Here is a 20,902-nt window from a genome sequence, read left to right as displayed (position 1 = left end):
GAAAGTCTTCTTCTTACAGCGTATAAACTGAGATAAATATTTCTAAATTGTTGAAGTCGTCGCTCAGCGGTAAAATGTCGATCACGGACTACATTCGAAACAATAAAACGTTTTAAAATATCTTGAGAGCGAAGGGAGGCGTTCGGACAGTTGTTCTAGAAATGGTAAGCACCCTGGTCACATGAGCTTGACTTCTATCTTCCAACAATTCTACGATCCTAGCCGAATCGAAGCCAAACAGATTTGAAACTTAAAAATGATACATCTTTAAAAAATCGAACCACCGGAACAATAGAAAGAAACTTTACAGAAAACCCAACAAAAAAGAGATTGGATGTTGAAAGATATATTTACAAAATCCAATTATAAACACAAGTGGAAGATTTTATCTGTTTTATTTACCTCTAATCCTTTAAAATGGACCTAATATTGTTGTAAAGCAATCAATGGTGGATTGTCTAAGAGGTAATAAAAAATATTAAGGGTGGCCACTTTTTTGAATATCGGTGTGTATTAATAGTACCCATAGAATTCGATATAACTATGGACCGAACTCAAGGTTGCCTCCGTCCCATGATCGATACAGATAAATATTGTTTATAAACATGAGCTAAAATTAGAATACAGGGCCTGTCCATCCAGCATACATGCTACTTTGACAACATTGCCTCGCCGACACGTCTGCAGTGTTATTGAGTTGACATTTACAACATCAATAATTCGTTATGCATAAACGTAATTTACTCGTATTTCATTCTGACATTGAATGTAACAATAAAATTACAGAATCGGATTGTATTTTTATGTTATAGATATTTCAAGGGATAAATAAAAATGAACGGTATTGAGTTTTCCAAGGAGAATCTGGGAGATTAGGTTACAAATAACAACATTGGCGGCTTGGAAAATTCCAGTCGTGTGTTCCAACCTCCAATCCGGGTAAGGCGTTTGTTCCAGTTCTAGAAATAAAATTTATATTTAGTCGACATCTGGCCAAAAGTTATAAACCAAATTCCTTTTAAATTCTCTCTAAACAATCAACATAAAACGTTGAAAGATTGTTTTTATACCAAGATTAAAAACAGGCATGATTCCATTAACAAAATATTCCAAAATAACTTTATGCTGTAGCAATCCTCCTTTTGATTTTGGATTGATATCTAAATGATGTAGTAAGAAGATTTTATATGTCTACTATATCCTGTGATAGTAGATAGGATGTGGATAAAAGAGGTAGTGACATGACCTTCAGCACCTCCACATGTGAAGACCCATTGTGCTCTTCTATTTTTATAACTTACTGGCCAGCTTTAGGTCGTTAAACAATTTACATACCCTTGCCAGCTTCTTAGTGTAGGGTCTTGCTTGCAGCTTTTCCTCTACTAGTTGCAAGAATCTACACATACACAGACCCTCAAAGAAAACACATAACATGTTCTGCAGTATCATCTTCCTGGCAGTATCTGCTCAGTTCTGTCTGTACCTGTGCCTTCTTAAGTGACAGTGGCCAGTCAGAATTCCAATCACATTCCTTGTCGTGATAGTAGATAATAGACCAAAAAGATTAATTACTGGCCAATGTTACGTGAAAATCAAATAAAACCAATGGAGATGATATTTGTTTAATATACTATTAATTTAATATAAAAGGTAGGATAAATGTAGTATAAAATTTCTTTCTAAGAATATTTCGAAGAATCTATTCATAAGTCAATTTGATTGTTTTTCTTAACTTTTCAGTGTAAACTGCTCAAAACCCACACCAATTGCATTTACTAAAAAAAAATTAATATTTTGTCCGTGTTTGTATAATGAAATGTCTCAGTGCAAAAATGAGGCTGAATCTCTGAGAATTACCTTTGACGAGAAATTAGCCCTCGCCTACAGCACATCATAACCAAAAGTACGGTATCACTAATGGCTTCTGATTAACTTTCAGTAATTCTTGTTGACTAAGATTGTTGTAATGAGATTTTTCATATCTTTCTGGTTCATTAATATGGATGTCTACAGCTCAATAAAAACAAATAACATAAAAAATAAGCAGCGTTCAAAGATTGGCAAATCTATGCATTACAGGGCCAATTAACACTCTCAGCTGCCTTAGAAACACTATTAAACCAACCTCCATTGGAAACGTAATATATTCAATTAGAAGCATATAATAGACTCCAAAAACAAATAAAAGATACAGAAAAGAGATGCACTAAGCACCTAACCTTGAGATACACCGTTCTCTTGTGTAATTGACTTTGTTACATCTTACTCTAAATTTTCGGTTTGTTTTATTCGGCAGATCATTGCAGAAATTCAGTTTGATCAGTCAGCAGCTCAGCCATCTCGAATCTGCTCAAAGTGCAAAAGTTACAATTTGACCAACCGTAAGTCATGAGTTTTACCGAACAGATCTTGACCAGTTTCATGTTTTCATCAATTTGAACATGAATTTGAATGAAGAAAATATATAGAATTCCAGTGATCTTAAGACAAAGAAAAACTATCACCATGAAAGTTCAAAGTCTCATATAATCATAGAATAAAAGATTCTCATACCGAATCATCAATTTGGCATTAGAACAAAACACTTAACAATAGAGCGTTCACAGATTTACTGATTAATATAGAGAGCTTTAGAAAATCAATGTTCCACAGTGTTTCTAGCCTTAACTTAAGGCTTAATTCATGAACTTAAAAAATCCCAACCAAGTACACTCAACTTTTCTCCTCCTACTTCTCCTAGACTCTTCCAAGAAAAGATGTCGAATACTGCGCGCTTTAGGAAATAAAGGTTGGGGTTCCTCACGGATGCGTCCTAATAACTAGATCTGCTGTATACAGTGACCTGTGAACACAAAACACAACAATAGCATTATTCGAGGATAGCACTGTAGCATTTGTCAGTGTGAGATGTATTGAAATTTCAACAAGAAAATTGCATTTATTTTCCGACCTACACATTTCTTTAATTGGTGCCTTCCTATTTTCTTTTTTTTTTATTTAGGCTCCAATGGAAGACTGCAAAAGTACTACATGAAGAAAAATTTACTCGGTGTACGTTCGCATTGAAAAAAAACTGTCTTGCCTTATAGTTTACATCAACAACAAAGGGATACCGACTTCTATTTTAGTACTCAAGACTATACCTTATAATGCCAGAGCATCAACAATGGACATATTTCGCTGAACACTTCGGGAATTAATAGGACCACGGCAGTCTCTTTTATGTTTCCTGACGTCGGAAGTTGGTTTTGGTCGAAAGAAGTTTGCGGACTTGAGCCATTAATTGGATTCATCGCTTTCTGATTCTCCAGTTTTTGTCGCCTTCTCATCACACTTTTTTCAACACCAGTGAGCCTTTTTGTTGTTTTTATTAGTGAATGTGTTTGGTTATTTATTTATTGTTTAAGAAGAATGTGCTGAAGCATGGCAGAGCCGCCATTCCTTTATTGCTGCTCTTTTTTGTATACTATAATTAAAGTCCTTTTTTTATACAATTGTAATCAAAGTCTTTAGTTTTATGCCTTTCCCACTATTATTCGGACGGGTAAAGATCCACAAGAATTAAGTCTAAATTTTGTTTAGTTTGTCAGTAACACGACATAGTGCGTCATCATAACCTAGATAGCAGACTGACGTCGAATCCCCACACAACACTTAAAAGACAACAACTTAACAGAAGACTTGGACCACTAAGAAGACACCTAATAAATATTACCTACATATAATACAACCTAAATAATGTAATTACCTAAACTGAAATTTTCGAGTGCCATTACTGGTAGGTTTCTCATGGCATGTGTCCTCGACGTTCGGTACTGGCATTAGGGATACTCCTGTGATCGTATGAAAAAGCGTACTGCGACCGCATGCGTAATATGCATGTACTGACATATATATACAACAAATAAATTAAAGAACTAATAAATAAAAAGTACACACCAAAGATCATGTGATATTCTCGTTTTTAATAACAGCAAACAAAATCCAAAGAAGTTAGGGAACATATAATCAATTCTTAATCCATTTAAATAAGTAACATTGCATACAACATTTTGATTAATAAACTGTGACTGTTTCATCGTGTTTTAGGGGGACTCTCGGGTTTGAAAGGAATCACCACAAAAACGTGTCCGAGCTACTCGACAACCTACTACGAGGATATGACAACAGCGTGCGACCAGGGTTTGGCGGTAAGCGAATTAAGTAAAATAACCAAGAATAGAATAGAATAAATTTTTATTTGCACATGTGCATCAAAATATATGCAATAATTTTAGAATGTAGGGAAAGTGACGTTTCACTATGGCTTCCTATTTACAACTAATCATCGTTATATACAAAAAGGTATGAGAAATTCCATAATAATTTGTGGGAAAAAATTTATGTTCAAAAAAATCACATGCAGAGGGATGAATTCTATAAATAGAATTAAATAATATAAATAAATGCATATAATAAGTGTATATGATATGTAAATAAATAATTAAATACATAAATATTCTTAAAACTATGAATTTGATAACTATGACAAGTTTATAAACCAGGTACGTTGTTGATCCTCTTATGTTTCCAATTTACATTTGTTTGATATGCACCAATGGATCTGCAAATGGGATTTGATGACACACTCATTGTACATTTTCTCCTCTACCCATTTCGTGTTAGTTCGTTCGTGTAGGTCTGTCAATTTGTAATATTTGGGAGAGGCAGTGGCGAGCAGGAAAAAATTCTTTTGGATTACCTGTAATTTATTGGGATTTGTTTTACAGGTAAAATTCCATGCTGGCCATGCATATGGTTTAATAACACCTTATAAATTAGAAGTTAGTTGTGTTGGCTCATGCCAGACCCCTTTCTGAGCAATGGGAAAAGTGTTCGTATAGCCGCTTTCCCGTTGCCTACCAGATTACTTGTGTGAGCACTAAAATTCAATTTGGTATCAACAGTGATTCCTAGGTACCAGTTTTTAACCACTTAAACGACGCCCTATCGAATAATATATTGTGGGAGAGCAGAGGCCTACGCTTAGTGAGTAGCATAAAACTACAATGACAGGTAAAAAATTCCGGCCACTTTTAATAAAACTTGATTTGTATTTTTTCATGTTTTTTAACCTTTAATAATTGAGTCTTTGTCAAAAAAAAAATGTTAATAGGTAATGAAAATGAAAAATATAAAAAAAAAATTTTTTAAAGACGGACAGATAAAATTTGTTTTATATTTTTAATTAACATTTCAATATCGCGTATTTCGTCCTCTTGCCTTAATTACATCTCGAAGAAGCCTCGGCATACTTCCTACTAGTCTGGAAATGTCTCTTTGCTGGAGGTTAGCCCATTCTTCACGAAGAGTACTTTTAAGAATCAGTAAGTGATGGACCTGCTCTTATTCGTCTTTTGAGGTTTTCCCATAAATGTTCGATGAGGTTCAAGTCTGGAGAACGGGCTGGACAGGCTAAGACCCTGATTTTATGCCTTTGAAGGTACGTTTGTACTATGCGAGTGACAAGTGGACGGCATTATCGTTCATTAGAATAGGATTCGCTGATTTCATCGAGGATAAGCAACGCATGATGTCCCAAAATTTCATCCACATAGTGAGTGGCCATCAAAGACCCTCCACGAACAACAACCAACTCTGTGCGACTCTCCATTGAAAGGTTGGAAAAATTACATGCTTCGATCCCTTCATTTCGCCTTCTCCACACTCTTTCACTCCCATCTGGAGATCGTAGAGCAAATCTACACTCATCTGTAAAAAGTACAGCTGACCAATCGTCTAAAGACCAATAGCTGTGTTCTCAAGCAAATAGGAGTCCTCTTACGGGGTGAAATGCCATCAGTCCGTACTGATTTCATCTTCTTCGGCAGTGCGTTCAAAAATTTGGACAACTCGAACTTCCTGACTAAGGATGGTTATCTGATGGATCGCTGAAACAACAAAGGTGCCGGTTTTGCAAATTTCTCAAAGTCAAAAAACGGTCATCCTGCGGTCCCTCGGGCGTCCAGTACCAGGCCTTCTATGGTAGGACCCAGTTTCTCGAAAAGGTCTAACGGCGTCTCTTAGAGTTTCGTAGGGAACTCCGATGGCATTAGCCGCATACCTGATGGAACGTCCATCATCAATAAATGCCAAACCACGCACAACATCCTCAGCCCAAGTGGCATTTTTAAGTTTAAAAATTGCCATTAAGAAAACAAAGATGAAAACTAAACAGTCTATTGCTTCAGAATTCAAATGACACTGAATAAACATTTCAAATTCCGTAAATATTAAACATTGAAAAATCCTTCATCCTCGTTTTAGATTAAAAATTTAGTTTACTCTAATTGATATTCCCAATTTAAAACATAGCATAAACAAATATTTATTCATAAAATCAATGAAACAAATTAAGGGGAGAATTTTTTTTATCGAGAAAATGAAAAAAAATCAGTTGGGTGGAATTTTTTGCCTGTCAGTGTAGTTTTGGAAGAGTTAATTTTCTGTTTCCATCTAGTGCAGAACCGTTTTACTCTTTCCAGCCCCGTATTTATGTTTTTGACGATCGCATCCTCCAGGATGAACTATAAAGCGCTATGTCGTCGGCGTACAAAGCGAGTTGGCAGCATTTGGGCGTAGGCAAAACATTTAAAAAGATGCAAAAAAAGTGTCGGTCCCACAATTGAACTCCAAGACACGCTGCCCTTGATAATGTATTTTGGGAAATTGCGTTCAAGCATTCTGTAAATTATACCATCGTGCCATACTGTATTTACTCTTTCTCAACCAAGAATATCAATAAGTTAAATTCACTAGTTTCGTGGTCGGCTTGACCAATTAATTGTAAAATATCAATAAGGTGTGTTTTTTTTTATGTTGAAACCTTCCCCCTAAAAATTCGAAAATTCAGTACGAATCAGCAAAGAAGCAAGATTTTTTTTGCAGAGGTTCTTAATATAGGATCGTAAGAAATAGATAAAACCCCTTAAAACATAGCGGTTATTTGTATCTTTTGTACAAAAAAAACATAAAACCAAGAAAGAAAAAAGACAAATTTAATTTTATATTTACATAACAGGCTAGTCAAATTGTACATAGAATTATTGTTCGATTTGAAGCTTCTGTACGAAAAGAAAATTGTAAAATATTACGAAACTAACCATCTCTGTTATTACATAGTCTTCTATATCGCATATCAGGTGACTAAAAAAGGCACATTACGCAACGATGTTTATGCTACCATTTTAATGGAAGTGTGTAACATGCGTAAAATATTAAACGAAGCGCATTAACGGCTGTAACACATTTGAATAGTTTCCGCACAGAATATTGTTTAATCCGGTTCCCTATTCCAATATTTCCTTATTTATTATGATTATTCGGAAATCGTGAAATGCGGTCTAGTGTGATATAGGTTTCAGAAAAACATTTTCTTTATCGTGCCAACGTTTCGATCTTTATTGAGATCATCTTCAGGGCCTGGGAATTACAAACATTGTTTAAATTTAACAAATACGTGTAGGATGTGTAAAAAGTGAATTTATACAATGCAAAAAAAATTTTTTTATATTCAATCAAAGTATTTCTACTCACTCAAAGTGTTTGTTTTCTGCGTAATTTTGCGTGTCGTGTTGAGAGTGCCAGTGAGATATTGCTGTTTTATGTTTATATGCGTTGGATTTTGAAAGGGCGGGGAAGGAAGTCGGGATAGAAAGACATTTTTCTATAAGGACTATTTGTACAAGGAGTAGGCTTCTTTGAGGTGAAAATAGCCGAAGAAGAGAAAAAACGTTGGTAATGGTTCGGCCAGATTATCCTTTCAGGATTATATAGACGGGGATAAATAGGAAGAGGAAAGCTAAATTGTTCAAAAATTAGACTATGTAAAAATGTTTGATGTGTGGAATGTGATGAATGTTTTATATGTTATAATATATGTTTTGTGTGACGTGATGATATATGTATGTTATCTATATTGAATTTGATCAATGATATTGGCCTAGCTGCGACTGAGTTTACATGTGTCTGTTCTGTGATTAATGCTGTGCTTATCTCTGTTCATGTAAACCATATTTGTTTTGTTCTGTGAGTAATATTTTTGGATTGTTGAAGTCGAAATTGTGTTTGTGTTCAAAATGGTGGGTAGCGAGTGCTGTAGGATTTTGCTTGGGTTTTTGCAATCATAGATATGTTGGTTTACTCTCTTGTCCAGATATTGGGATGTAAGACCGATGTAAGTTGTCAGACAGTTTAAACAATTGATTTTGTAGATTACGTCAGATTTATTTATTATTGGTGTGGGATCTTTCATTTTGGAAAAAAGTGTTTCAATTGTTTTATAATTTTTGAAAGCTATTTTAAAGTTTAATTTATGTGATAGGCCGTGAATGAATGGCAAGGAAATGTATGTTGGTTTGTCTGCATTTGATAGATTTGAAGATTATTAATTAATTATCAAGATTATTTGCAATATCTCACTGGCACTCTCAACATAACACGCAAAAATGGCACAATTACGCAGAAAACAAACGCTTTGAGTGATTAGAAATCTTCGATTGAATATAAAAAATATTTTTTTGCATTGTATAAATTCACTTTTTTCCACATCCTACATGTATTTGTTAAATTTAAACAATGTTTGTAAATCCCAGGCCCTGAAGATGATCACAATAATGATCGAAACGTTGGCACGATAAAGAAAATGTTTTTCTGAAACCTACATCACACCAGATCGCATCTCACGATTTCCAAATAATCATCGACTATCGGTCACTAATCACCACACACTTATTTATTATCCGATATGTGTAGTTTTTTTAACCTTTTACGGAGAAATTCTATTGGTCGGCAATTCTACCGATTTTAAGTATGAGTAGAGTCGTCAATTTTTATTGAAATTTTAGTGAAATACGTTATCCCTTGAATAAATAAAATACGGCAACAGAGTGGTCGCGAAAGCACATAATTTTAAATATGGTCCAAAGTCATAAAAACGAATCGTAAAACGTGGTGTTTGTAGCTGCAAAATATGGAGGAACTGCTGATACCAATTTGAACCCTCGATTGACCTTCTGATGTCCTCCTCGCTGTCCTTCTTTCATCGGACATATTATCGAATCTGTAGACTTCATAGTGAAATACTGTTAAAGTAAAAACTTTTTTTATTAGCATTTACTAAATTCGAGGAATGTGAAAGATGGAAGGAAATAGGTGAACGTGTTAAAATTTATTCAGCTCGAAGCTGCCTCCTCAACTTTATTGATATTTCTACAAATGGCAGTACGCAATTTTAAAAATGTAAAAAAAATATTGTTAACGCTTATCAGTATGTTATCACCAATTGAAACCACCATCACTTTTCAAATTCATAATAGTAACTCAGATGTTTTCTCTTAACCTGCCACACTTCATGCATCTTTTGGCAATAATACAGCTGTACTATCCTCTAACCCCTGATCCTGCGGTTGCTTCGAAAGATCTACAGAGACATATCACATTTATTGGTACGGGGTTACAGCGAAGGTCAAACTTATTTTGACTTACACTTACTGGGAAGTAAGTGCTTGGGCAGAGGTCACAGACAGAAGAACAGCCTCTCTCTAAGTTCCCGCCAGGAGCATCACCACTAAGCGACCGTTCCCTTGTAGCAGGGCTGGACTTGGAGCATTTTCTGCTACCCCGTAGTACAGATGGTTATGCACCCTCCCCCGTCTATGCAGACAGGCTCTGATACCCTAAACCTCGTATTCCTCTGATAAGCACCCGCCATCCGCTGCCGACCCGGAGGCCGACACGAATCCAGCTTGTGCTTTAGAGAGGTTGCCATGCCCTCAAGGCTACACAATTATGTTGTGCCTGGATACCCCCCTTGCACCCAAGGGTTGGGAAAGGTCAAAAGAAGAATGCCGAAGGACCTGGATTGCGAAAGGGAAGTGACCGAGGAGCTCACCTTTTCACGTTGCAACCCCCACTTTGGCCACACTGTACCACCTATTGTCACCGTAGTTCCACATTAAAGATAGAAATTGAGTGAGTCAAATACTTTAAAACTGTAGAACAACAGATAGGTAGAAACACTGAGAGGCAAAAAAAATTGGTCACCCTCGTTTTTGAGGGTGATGCTTTTTATTTTTTATTGTTTACAGGATATTATTAACGAAAAATACAAGATATAGTTAAATAAAAAATTAAACAGAGTAAAACAATTTTACCAAAAATGTAGCTATGAAGAAACTATTCACTTCAGTAAGGAATTTTTTTTTGTTGCGTTGATCATCGCTTGCATTCGACGTGGCATCGATTTTATGAAGTTTCGAATGTTGTGCTTTGGAATATTTCCATACTCCTCCAATATCGACATGCTTAATTCCTGCAAATTCTCTGGGATCTCTGGGACACTTTTTACCCTGTTAGATAACTTGTCTCAAAAGGTGTTGATAGAATTTAAGTCGGGACCACTAATTCAATGTTTGATTGAATTGAAGCCCGTTTCAGGTCGACTCCAATGATCCTACCTGTGGGGGTTTTGCATAATAATAAAACCGTCGCCAATTACAGCATATAAGGAATAATTTCATAATCTTCTTCCTTAAGTTTACTATGTTTTAAAAAATAATTATTTTTACGTTGTCCTTAGCAAAAGTTTTCATCTTATTTGTCTATTAAGGCCTTTAACTTTAAGTTTCTGACTGAGCCACATTGCATGTCTTAGTTGTTTACTCATATCTTACGAAGTTTAACTTTGTTTTGCATAGTGACACTTTAGAGATAGAGGGATTATTATTTGTTTAGCAACTACATTTTAAACAATTAGCATATTTTCTTCTTTATTTGAATCATTTGTAATAATCTTGTAATTTTGATTATTGCATGAGGATCAATTGAAGACAGAGAAAAATTGATTTCTTGAAACCAAATAAAATATTAATCCAATCATAACTGATGATTTATAACTTATAAGTGATCAATGTCAACAATCATCATTACTGCATAGCGATTGTAAGTTATTTATTTATACTTCAATGATAAAATGGTTAAACAAAAGTGTTTTAGTGTGGAACTTTGAAATCGGAAGAACGGTTTCCCATTTCAGTTAGATATCGTTAGAAAACGAATTTAAGGGGGAGGGCATAGCAGATAAGAACTAGGTATAATGGAATTTCCAGTTAAGTTCGAAAGTGGCCCTCTCAGAAATAAAACCATTAAAAAGGGAATTACTCCCTTCGATACAGCTAACTCCAAGGATGATATTTTCAAAAAAGTTTGGGCTGACTTGTTTAACAGTCAATCTTTTGCCAAATCAGCGGGAAAAAAGAGAAAAACGAGCAGAGGTTCATTCCTCGGCAAACGTGGTTTATTTTTACCGGATAAATCATTACAAGAAAGGCGGTGACCGATGTCGTATGGCAGCCTTTATCGTTCACCCTGCGACCTTCCAGCCTGCAGTGGACGCACACCTTTGATTTACTAAGGGTCTGAACTGTCAAGCTCAACACTTATACGAATATAAGTCCTAATATTTTATATCCCGAACACTGTTAAATTATATATTTTCATTTTTACATGTTAATAATTTTTTATTAAAAATACTCCTCCAAGTCATCAGCAATAAAACATAATTAGTCAACTTGTTAAACATTGTAGCATTTTCAAAAGTAAAACATATTTTCACGTATTTTTTTCACTGCCTTATCAATATAATCGAAAAGACTAAATATAATATAAATAATATAAAAATAAATTTCCAATATTTTGTAAACTAAATAATTAATTTTATGATTGAAAAATTCCTAATTCACCAATCAAAATTCATTCAGAACGATCAAATAAAACTACTATTTACAATTTAAATAGATAAAACTATCGACAATTAGCGATAAATTAGTGCTTTGAAACCGTAAATAAAATAACTTGAATTGGTGAGCAGTGGAATATGGAAATCGACGACTCTAAGAAAACTCTGATTTAATTATCGCTGAAACTAATCTTCCTGATTAAACCTGTCAGACTCAGTGTGACCATTTCTAGATTAATTTTGCAACATAAACAACAACGAAAAAACACCAAGCTTTAGTTAGAAGAGGACAATCGCTGGGTTTAATTGCAGCGCATTAATTCCTGCCAGCTTTATAAATATTTATATAATGAAGCACTTTAAGAAGGCTATTGGTTTTAATTGCATTCATATAATTTCACCTTGTTAAACCCATGAATCTGCAGTTAGGTGGTTTCTTCAGGGCCGGGCGCTGAACTGACCTGCTTATCAACGCGGTTTCGGTCTGTAAGACGCGTTACGGTTTCTCGCCATCTTCAGTAGCGGGTCTCTGTCGACACGCCAACATATTTGTAAAAAAACTCGTTTCAAAATTTAGTTTAATCGTTTCTGATTATCTATTCAAGCTGTTTTGACGTGTCAAAAGGCTTGGTCTGTGTGACTTCAGGTTAGTCGAGTCCTATTTTCTAAGTTCGTGACAGTGGAAGACTTGTCAATATCTTTGATCAGGTCTGATTTTTTTCCTGTCTGTCGTTGTTTTTTTTTCTTTAATTTGTTTTTAAACGGCGTAAATGTACTTTTATATCGTTTTTATCTGCATATCCTCGCTGTTTTCATCTGTCAGACGACTTTCGGTTTCTCACCATGTTAGTGGTGGGTCTGTATGATTTTCAATCAATTGAATTGCAATCGATTGTGCTTTAGAATTTGGAAAAAGTGATGATTACGTTTTTTATTATTACTTCTGTCTGCCTTTGTGAACAGGTTTGTTGAATTTTCGATCTGTAGTATAAAAGCTCAAATGGTATAAACAGTGTTGTTAATTTGTGTATTCATTAATTTTTCAATATAAAATGTGTACAATTGTAAGTTATGAACTATGTTCATTTTTCGTCCGTTTAGTACGCCGGGTAGTCTTTACAAGCTTGCTTGTATTTTTGGGGATCTGTGGTGGTTTGTATCACTTAAATCGCATAGTATGATTTTCCTTTGGCTCTAGATAATCTATGTTTTTCGTCCGATTTGCTTTTTCCGCATACCCATGTTTGTTTATTTGTCAATTTTGTCTACTGGGTTGACTGTAGATGTATTTTTATCAGATGTTTTCCAATTGTGTTTGTTGTCCTCAATGCATTATGCTTAATTAGTTAAATGGACTGGGTAGTTTTTATCTTTTTCTCCAATGTGGTCCATTTAATGTCTGGTTTGTGTTTTTATTGATATGTTATGTTTTATGTCAGGAGCTCAGATGTTTTGTCTATTGCATTCGTTGCCGCTAATATGCCGAGATTATCACCTACGTATCAGTAAATTTGTGTAGTGTTATGATTCCCCCAGGACCTTCAAAGAGTGTCAGATAGATTATGTTTCGACGTAATTTCAGGGACGTACCATTAATTTTGTAAGTATGGTTGAAGTTTGGTTTTAGTACAAATGTCTTTTTAATTCGGGGACTCATGTTATTCCTCGCCTACTTCTTTATTTTGGTTTTTTGCAGAAGATTTGGCCGTCTTTTCGAAGGTATTTACCTCCAAAGAGGACTAGGTCCCACATAGACTTGTTGAACAATTAATCCCTTTGATTTTGTTTTGTTATAGGTAGGTACACGCCTCATGAGAAGTGGGGTTCAGCCACTCAATACAGTGCCCTTTAATAAGGGAAAACTACTTACTAATGGTTATCTCCTGGTATACAGTACAGTAGCAGCCAGGAACCCTTCCTGACCAGACAACCATTTGGATCTATGCCGTTCCACCCTTTCGGTTTGAGGGAAAGATTATTAGAATATGTTTTAATAGAATTGGAAAGAAGAATAGATTAAAGATGAGGGTGTTTGATATTTCATGCGAAGGAAAGAAAGACGGAGAGCCGCCAGCGCTGTTTTGGCTTACCCGAACCTTCGTGTTTAGGATCTTAACCGGTGGTGTAATGCATCCTGCTCGATTGTTTCCATGGATCCTCAGCTGATCCCCCATATCCCCAGCAGTAGATATTGCTGAAGAACTATTCATTTTGATCTGCCTATCCTAAGTGGATTCTTCGGTCAGACGCGTTTTGGCATTTCGCCATCTCCAATGTTGGATGCGATTTATGTAAAAATCAAGTCTTTTTTATAAGGTCGTGAGAGTAGGATGTGTCGACGTAGTTTTGTTTGTCGGTTGCTATGGTAATTAATTTTTTCCGATAGGTTTTGTGATTCTTTGAATGGTGTAAAAGATTCATGTGACTTTTGTTAATTTACGCGTTTGTCAGTTTTATAGTGATACAAGTGATTATCTTATTTGCACGCTTGTATTATTGATGGTTTTCTACTAGGTGAGTCAAGTTGTACAATTTAGTGTTCTTTCATTGTCCTTGATAGCTAAGCAGCCATCAAAGCACTAAGCCCAAATATCATGAGTTCAAAGATGGTGCTGAACTGCAAAACCAAATTAAACATATTAGGTACGCAGAACCTGCCTCTGCTGGGTCCCAGGACATATGGGAGTAAAAGGCAACGTGAAAGCGGACACCCTGGATGGAAAGGAGCTGCTACACCGCTGATAGGACCCGAACCCTTCTGTGGCATAGGAACCCACACTATTAACGAGTATCTCAGATAGAAGGACAAAAAGAAAATGAAGGAACAATGGAATTCACTCATTGGACACAGGCAATCCAAGAATCTCTTAACAAATTTCGGTAGAAAAGAAACTACAGAATGTGTCAAAGGAAGCAGGAATAAACTGCGAATCCTAATATGATTCTTAACAGGACACTGCAAACTAAATGGACACTTAAAGAAGATTGGAATAATCCAAGACGGCACATGCAGATTAAGCAAAGAGGCAGAGGAGACACCAACACATCTACTAACAAACTCGGTGCTACTCTTGCCCGCAGGAGGAAGTGCTTTGGTATGTACAATGTGACCATAGATTCCACCGTTGAAACTGGGCTTATTAATCAAGTTCCTAGATGAAATAGAACTCACCGGCATAGGCAGAGAACGGGGGATACAATAGCTCTTAAAGGGCGCAGTATATTACACCCCGAATATTACATCTTCATCTATCATTGACCTTAATCGACCTTATGTGTTCTTTGTATCTGTCTTTTATTTTTCGTCATGTCTAACTGATGTTTTTGTCTCTGCATTAGCATGTTATGACGTGTATACCATTTTAGTCAAGTGGGTTATCTTTGCCGTTGAAATCCTAATTTTATTCTTTATGTTTTAAATGAAATATCAGCAGAATAACATAGTTTATCTGACGGCCGATTTTTTCTTACTCAACATAATCTCATAGTTGTGGCCCATTTGTATCTATTATAAAAGACAGTATCTTTAGAAAAATTTATTCAATCATTTTGAAAAATCTCAGAAAGCCAACAGAGCATTTTTTTCAACAACCGACGAATTGATGTCTATAATAATGCGGCCAGTTTATCACATGTGAGTACGCGCAGCTCTTTGGAGGAGATTTATTTCGCCGGACGCCCCCAACCCTTAATACAAGGGTGACTTCTGACCAGTAATGGACGGCAGTAATTTGGCAGAAATTCGGTCAGCAGTCTGAAAATTTATCGCCCAGCCGGTTTCGGGGTTGATAACAACTTGTCGGCCTAAGTGTCCGCTGTCGTCTGTTCACAACAAAATATAGTCCCACGTAGGTGAAAGCATAGTACATTTTCTATTTAACTCATCTTTGTCTCATTCAAACACTGAAATAAATACAATAAAATTCTAAAAAACAAACCTGAAAATTTTTGCTCTTCGTGGCCATTTCATTTGTCGTCGAGAATCCAATCCGATTACACGACATTTGAAAAATGGCAAAAAGGAGGGAAAATTCAAAAGGTGAGGTTGAGATGGGAAGTTAGTGTCCGAGTGGATCGAGGTCACGATAGCTCAAGTGGCAGAGGAGCGGCGTATCAAGCCGAAGATCGTGGGTTCGAATCCCGCTCGTGCCATTGACTTTTTTATCTCAACTGAAAACCTTAATTAATTTAATAATAATAATCCATATTTGCTTAGCGGTCATAATTGAGCATATTAATTATTCCAATTATTTAGTCTTTTTTTTCCAATTTTTAGTCTTGAGCTTGACTTCGATAGTTCAAGTGGTTAGAGCAGCGACGTACTGAGCCGAAGGTCGTGGTTCGAATCCCGCTCGTGCCATTGACTTTTTTATCTCAACTGAAAACCTTAATTAATTGTAATATATTATATATAATATAAAATATTAATTGGTCAAGCGGACCACGAAATTAGTGAAAGTATGATTTTTATTGAATCAAACAAAATTATGTTATGCACAAACATTATATTAATCTTGGCTAGTTTACTATAACTATATTTGATCTAGCTGACAAAAACTTTTGTAAGGCATCCCTATTTGGCTTACAGACCTTTACCAGTAACAACTGAGAATAAACTCGTCTTTCTTCTAGATTGCACTTAAATATAAAACCTACTGTTGGAAAATCAGCCTTTTCGTCTAATTGCTTCAACCAGCAAAGAGAAGAATTCGTGCAGGAAACAATCAACCTGCTCCTAAAGAAGGAAAATCTTAAGGAAAAATCCCTGATATGTCTCACTGCCCTTTTCACCAAATTTGTTGAGGGAGATGGCTTGTTCCAAATTGCGTCCCTCAATTTTACTTTGTCCTAGGAGCACTTTCATTCGATGATGGGGTGCTACCCAGTGACCTGTCCCTTTTACCACTTCTGATTAACGTTGGCCCCGGTTTTTAGGGCTCAGAGCTTCCAGTGGCCGGCCTTAGGTGTCGGAGTCCGAAAATGAGCCTTGGGGTTTTACTTCACCTTCCTGATTTTTTCAAAGATTGGCACTCCGTTTTGTTTGGCTCTTTCGATGGCCATTTTATGCCTCTGGAACCCTGATATGTTCTAGGGTTTGACTCTAGTTTCGTCTTCTGGTTTGATTTTTTCCTTAAGATCCACCATGTCTGCAGAAACGTGAGGAGATTGTCCTCCAATTCTTTCTTTATGTGAGTTGGAGAGGTTCGGAGCTTCTTCAATTTCCATAAGTTGGTTTTTGAGGTCTTCTTTGCAAGTTCCCTGATGTTTTTTGTTTTCCCTTGGTTCACCCATATGATTCCACGAGTATGAGGGATCTTAAGGTCCGCACCGGTGAGCCGTCTCTCCGGTGTAAGGTTGGTTACTCAAGAGAGAAGGTTACCTGGTACCATTTAGCCTCCGTTATTGGTATAGTTACTCCTGTACCATCCATCCATCGGCACGGGTCTTATAACACCTTAGATTTAGTATGGAATATGAGAGTGGGATTGGGATTGGGGTCGAATTGTGGGGTGTAGGGTTTGGGAGGTGACAGGTTCAACTCATGTCCTCTTTACCACTCTTTCCGTCTGTTTGATTACCAGGGGGCACCCGCGTAAATTTTCGTGAAAAGGTGGAAAGTCGGAGTTGAGTATTAGAAGCTATTAAAGACGCATTCGTACCCCAGTTAAAAGCATAGTACATTTTCTATTTAACTCATCTTTGTCTCATTCAAACACTGAAACCTGATATAAATACAATAAAATTCTAAAAATTAAACCTGAAAAGTTGCTTTATTTCTTTTTCCATCTATAAATTATACATAAAAGAGACAACCGTATCGAATCAAACAAAATTATGTATGAACAAACTTTATAACTAATATCAGTAAATTTACTATAACTATATTAGATCGTTTGTAAGACATATTTTTTGGCTTACAGAGCTTTACAAGTAACAACTGTGAACAAACTCGACTTTTTTCTAGGCTACATTTAAATATAAGAACGTTCGATTCCTGAGCTAAAAATCGGCCTTTTCGTCTAATTGCTTCAAAGGGCAAAGGGGGGACTTCGTGCAGGAAGCAATCAACATGCTCTTGAGGAAAGAAAATCTCAGACGAGTGTAAATACATGACCTTAATTGCTTCCTATTTATTGAGGGAAATCGATTCGGTCAGACGAAACACGAAGAAAGACGAGACATCTGCCGGAAAAAAATTTCAGAATGAAAATAAGAAAAATCTCACAGGGTGCAGAATCATATATACAAGGTGACCATCGTTAAGTGCGGCACTCACTTTTTTTTAAAATGAAGGCATATAAATATAAAAAATACACATATTTTTCTATGTGAATTGACGCTATTTGTAATTAACTAAACTAATTATACATTAGTTAGACGATTAGAAATACAAAATGAAAATAAAAGGAAAGCGAATTCTACTAATAAACAGATTGTTGTCTAATTCTAATGAAAAATTGAAAATTTACTCTTTCTTTTAGCGACAATCTTAGTTTAAGCCTTATCATGAAATTTAATAACTTCGTTTCTTGTGAGAATTCATTATGTTGTCGGTTTTTCAGGTAGGGGAACCTGAAATTTGGTCCGCCTTTCCTCGCTGGGTTGATCCGTCAGACGCTTTCGACATTTCGCTATCTTCAGTGATAGTTATGTGGGTTATTTTTTTCATTTTTGATCTATAACGACTAAATTTCATTTCGTAAATATATAAATTAGTTTGAGGCCTTTTAAATTCCTGTTAATGAAGTTCAATTAATTGCAGAATCTTGTGTAGCCGGGATTAAAGTCTCTTAACTACTTCGGCAAATGTTGAAACAGCTTTACAAAGTTTCTTTAAATCAACAATTATCAAGATGGAGAAATGAATCTCTATTGACTTACTAGTTGCTACTTCCATTTATTTACGAATACCTCTTTAAGTCGTTCGTCTGACTCTCTATTTGTCTTTTTCCTCTAGGAAAAACTCACTTATTCTGGATTCAGGCCTTCTAGCATAGTTCAGCTAAGTTTCTTCCTTTTTTGCCAGTGGGAAGCCTGTTTAATATAAGAAACTAAAAAATTAAGTTTAATTTCGCCAAAAGGAAGAAAATGAATGGAATAGGCTCGCAAAAGAGGCAAATAACACGTGAAAGCGTTTTCGTTCTAAGTTTTGGCAGAAAATGCCTCTGGCCGCTTCCGCGGACTATCTAACTTTTTAAAAATTAATTAATTTAATTAAAAATATTAATTATAACTTCACTAGTTTTCGTGGTCCGCTTGACCAACTAATATCTTTAAATTAATTAAGGTTTTTAGTTGGACCACGATAACTAGTGAATTTAATAAGTTAAAATGAAGTATATTTTCACTAAAGCTCTCCGTGGCCATTTCATTTGTCGCCGAGAATCAAATAGATTACACGACATTTGAAAAATGGCAAAAAAGGAGGGAAAATTCAAAAGGAGGGGTTGAGATGGGAAGTTGGTGTCCGAGTGGTAGTCACGATAGCTCAAGTGGTAGAGTAGCGGAGTATCTAGCCGAAGGTCGTAGGTTCGAATCCCGCTCGTGACACTGACTTTTGCATCTCAACAAAAAACCTTAATTAATTGAAAGATATTAATTACATGGACCATGTGGACCCTAACAATCCCCAACAATTATATCACAGGCTGGCTGATTGGCGTTAGTGGTTCTTGATCCTTTGTCCATTCTTCAGAAAGGCTGCAATAAAAGGATATTGTGCCAAATGGTTTCTTGTCTATTCTTGAATTTAATAAAACAATTGTTTATATATTAATTATTTTTATTATATTTTATAGTAATAAGCAATTTTTTTTTAATAGAGTTACGTAAGCAAATATGTTTGTTTTTTCCAGGACCGGCTGCTATTGTAGAAGTTGACATTATGGTCAGAAGTATGGGACCGATATCTGAAGTTGATATGGTGAGTTTTGTTGTAATTTCTGTTATTGACTAATCAATTCACTCAATTAATTCTATGTCTATTCTATGTCGACGTGAGGAAATTTTTCTTTAAAAAAAAAATCAAGTAATGTAATTCACATAATACTGGGTTGCGAACGACAAATCAAGTTTGACACAACAAACTGGAACGGCGGATGAAGTCAGGCATCTGTGTTTGCCGAAAAGCTGATGTGTAAGCGTTTGACGGAGAGATTTTCCATGTAAAAGGCAAATATTTATACGGGGGATAATGCACAATCTATGCAAACTCGTAGTCACATTGATTTCGAATTAAATGAACAATGAACCTAGTTAAACAGTGTAGTAATTTGTTTGTACGAGTATACAATAATTTTAATTGTCATAATTGGTATTTCATTGTGACCCCTCGATAAAAGGTGAACGTGAGGTATATTTTTAAGAGCATTATTTTATTAATATTTTACAAAATATTGTTTTATAACTGAACAAATACACTTAAGGCAAAGAACCTGGCACTCGAATTTCTTTTTTTTCAAACTGTAGGGATTGGGATAGGGATGAAAGAGGCGGCCGCAAGGCCTACTGCACCTCGACCTGAATAGATCTCTTGTGCTTCCCTGTTATTTATAACTCACTGGCCAGCTTCGGTTATTAACCAGACTCTACAGCTTTGCCAGCGGCTCCTTGGTGTAGGATCTTGCTTGTGGTTTTTCTTATCTTAGTTGCAAGAACCTGCACCTACATAGACCTTCACAGAAACATAAAATGTGTTCTGCGGTGTCCTCCTCTTCCTGGCAATAACTGCACAGTGTTTCTTCGGTCTGTACTCCTATCCGGTATATGTGCCTTCTTAAGTGTCAGTGCCCTATCAGAAGTCCAATCAGAATCCTGGCCCGGTTGCGGTTGCCTTCCAGAAATTCTTTTGTAAGTTTGGAGTATGGTCCTTCTATGAATCGCTTCGCGTGCCTCATATCTGGGGTATTGTTCCACTAGGTTTTGGACTCATTCAGGATCCATTTTAAGATGTACCCTCTTTTGTGGCAGGCTACAAGGCCGCAGTAGGGTCCCCAATGAATGGAGCGAATGGGATCGCAGCTTCCAGAACGTCCCCAATGTACCTAAGCGCAGTCAAAGATCCATTCTGTATGATGGTCGTTGATTCAACCCCATACCATAAATAACTGTCTTTGAAAAGGCTTG

The 20,902-nt window shown here is 36.0% G+C and overlaps 1 protein-coding gene across 5 annotated transcripts in view; it reads left to right on the top strand.

Annotated features, from left to right (window-relative positions):
- Positions 1–20,902, top strand: part of LOC106670050 (gamma-aminobutyric acid receptor alpha-like) — a 156,447-nt gene that overhangs the window by 80,258 nt on the left and 55,287 nt on the right. For 3 of the 5 annotated variants that reach the window (XM_014400044.2, XM_014400045.2, XM_024227981.1), the window contains exons 3-4: positions 4,090–4,190; positions 19,633–19,700. In XM_014400044.2, the coding sequence (XP_014255530.1) occupies positions 4,090–4,190; positions 19,633–19,700 (169 nt within the window). Of the gene's footprint in view, positions 1–3,260; positions 3,349–4,089; positions 4,191–18,354; positions 18,429–19,632; positions 19,701–20,902 lie in introns of those variants that run through there. The other 2 variants (XM_024227984.1, XM_024227988.1) reach the window with 2 other exon arrangements.

This window comes from Cimex lectularius, unplaced genomic scaffold (assembly GCF_000648675.2).
Source record: "Cimex lectularius strain Harlan isolate CLEC.00 unplaced genomic scaffold, Clec_2.1 scaffold38, whole genome shotgun sequence".
Lineage (NCBI taxonomy): Eukaryota > Metazoa > Arthropoda > Insecta > Hemiptera > Cimicidae > Cimex > Cimex lectularius.
Note: the sequence above shows the minus strand (reverse complement) of the source record. Positions and strands in the feature narration are given on the sequence as shown.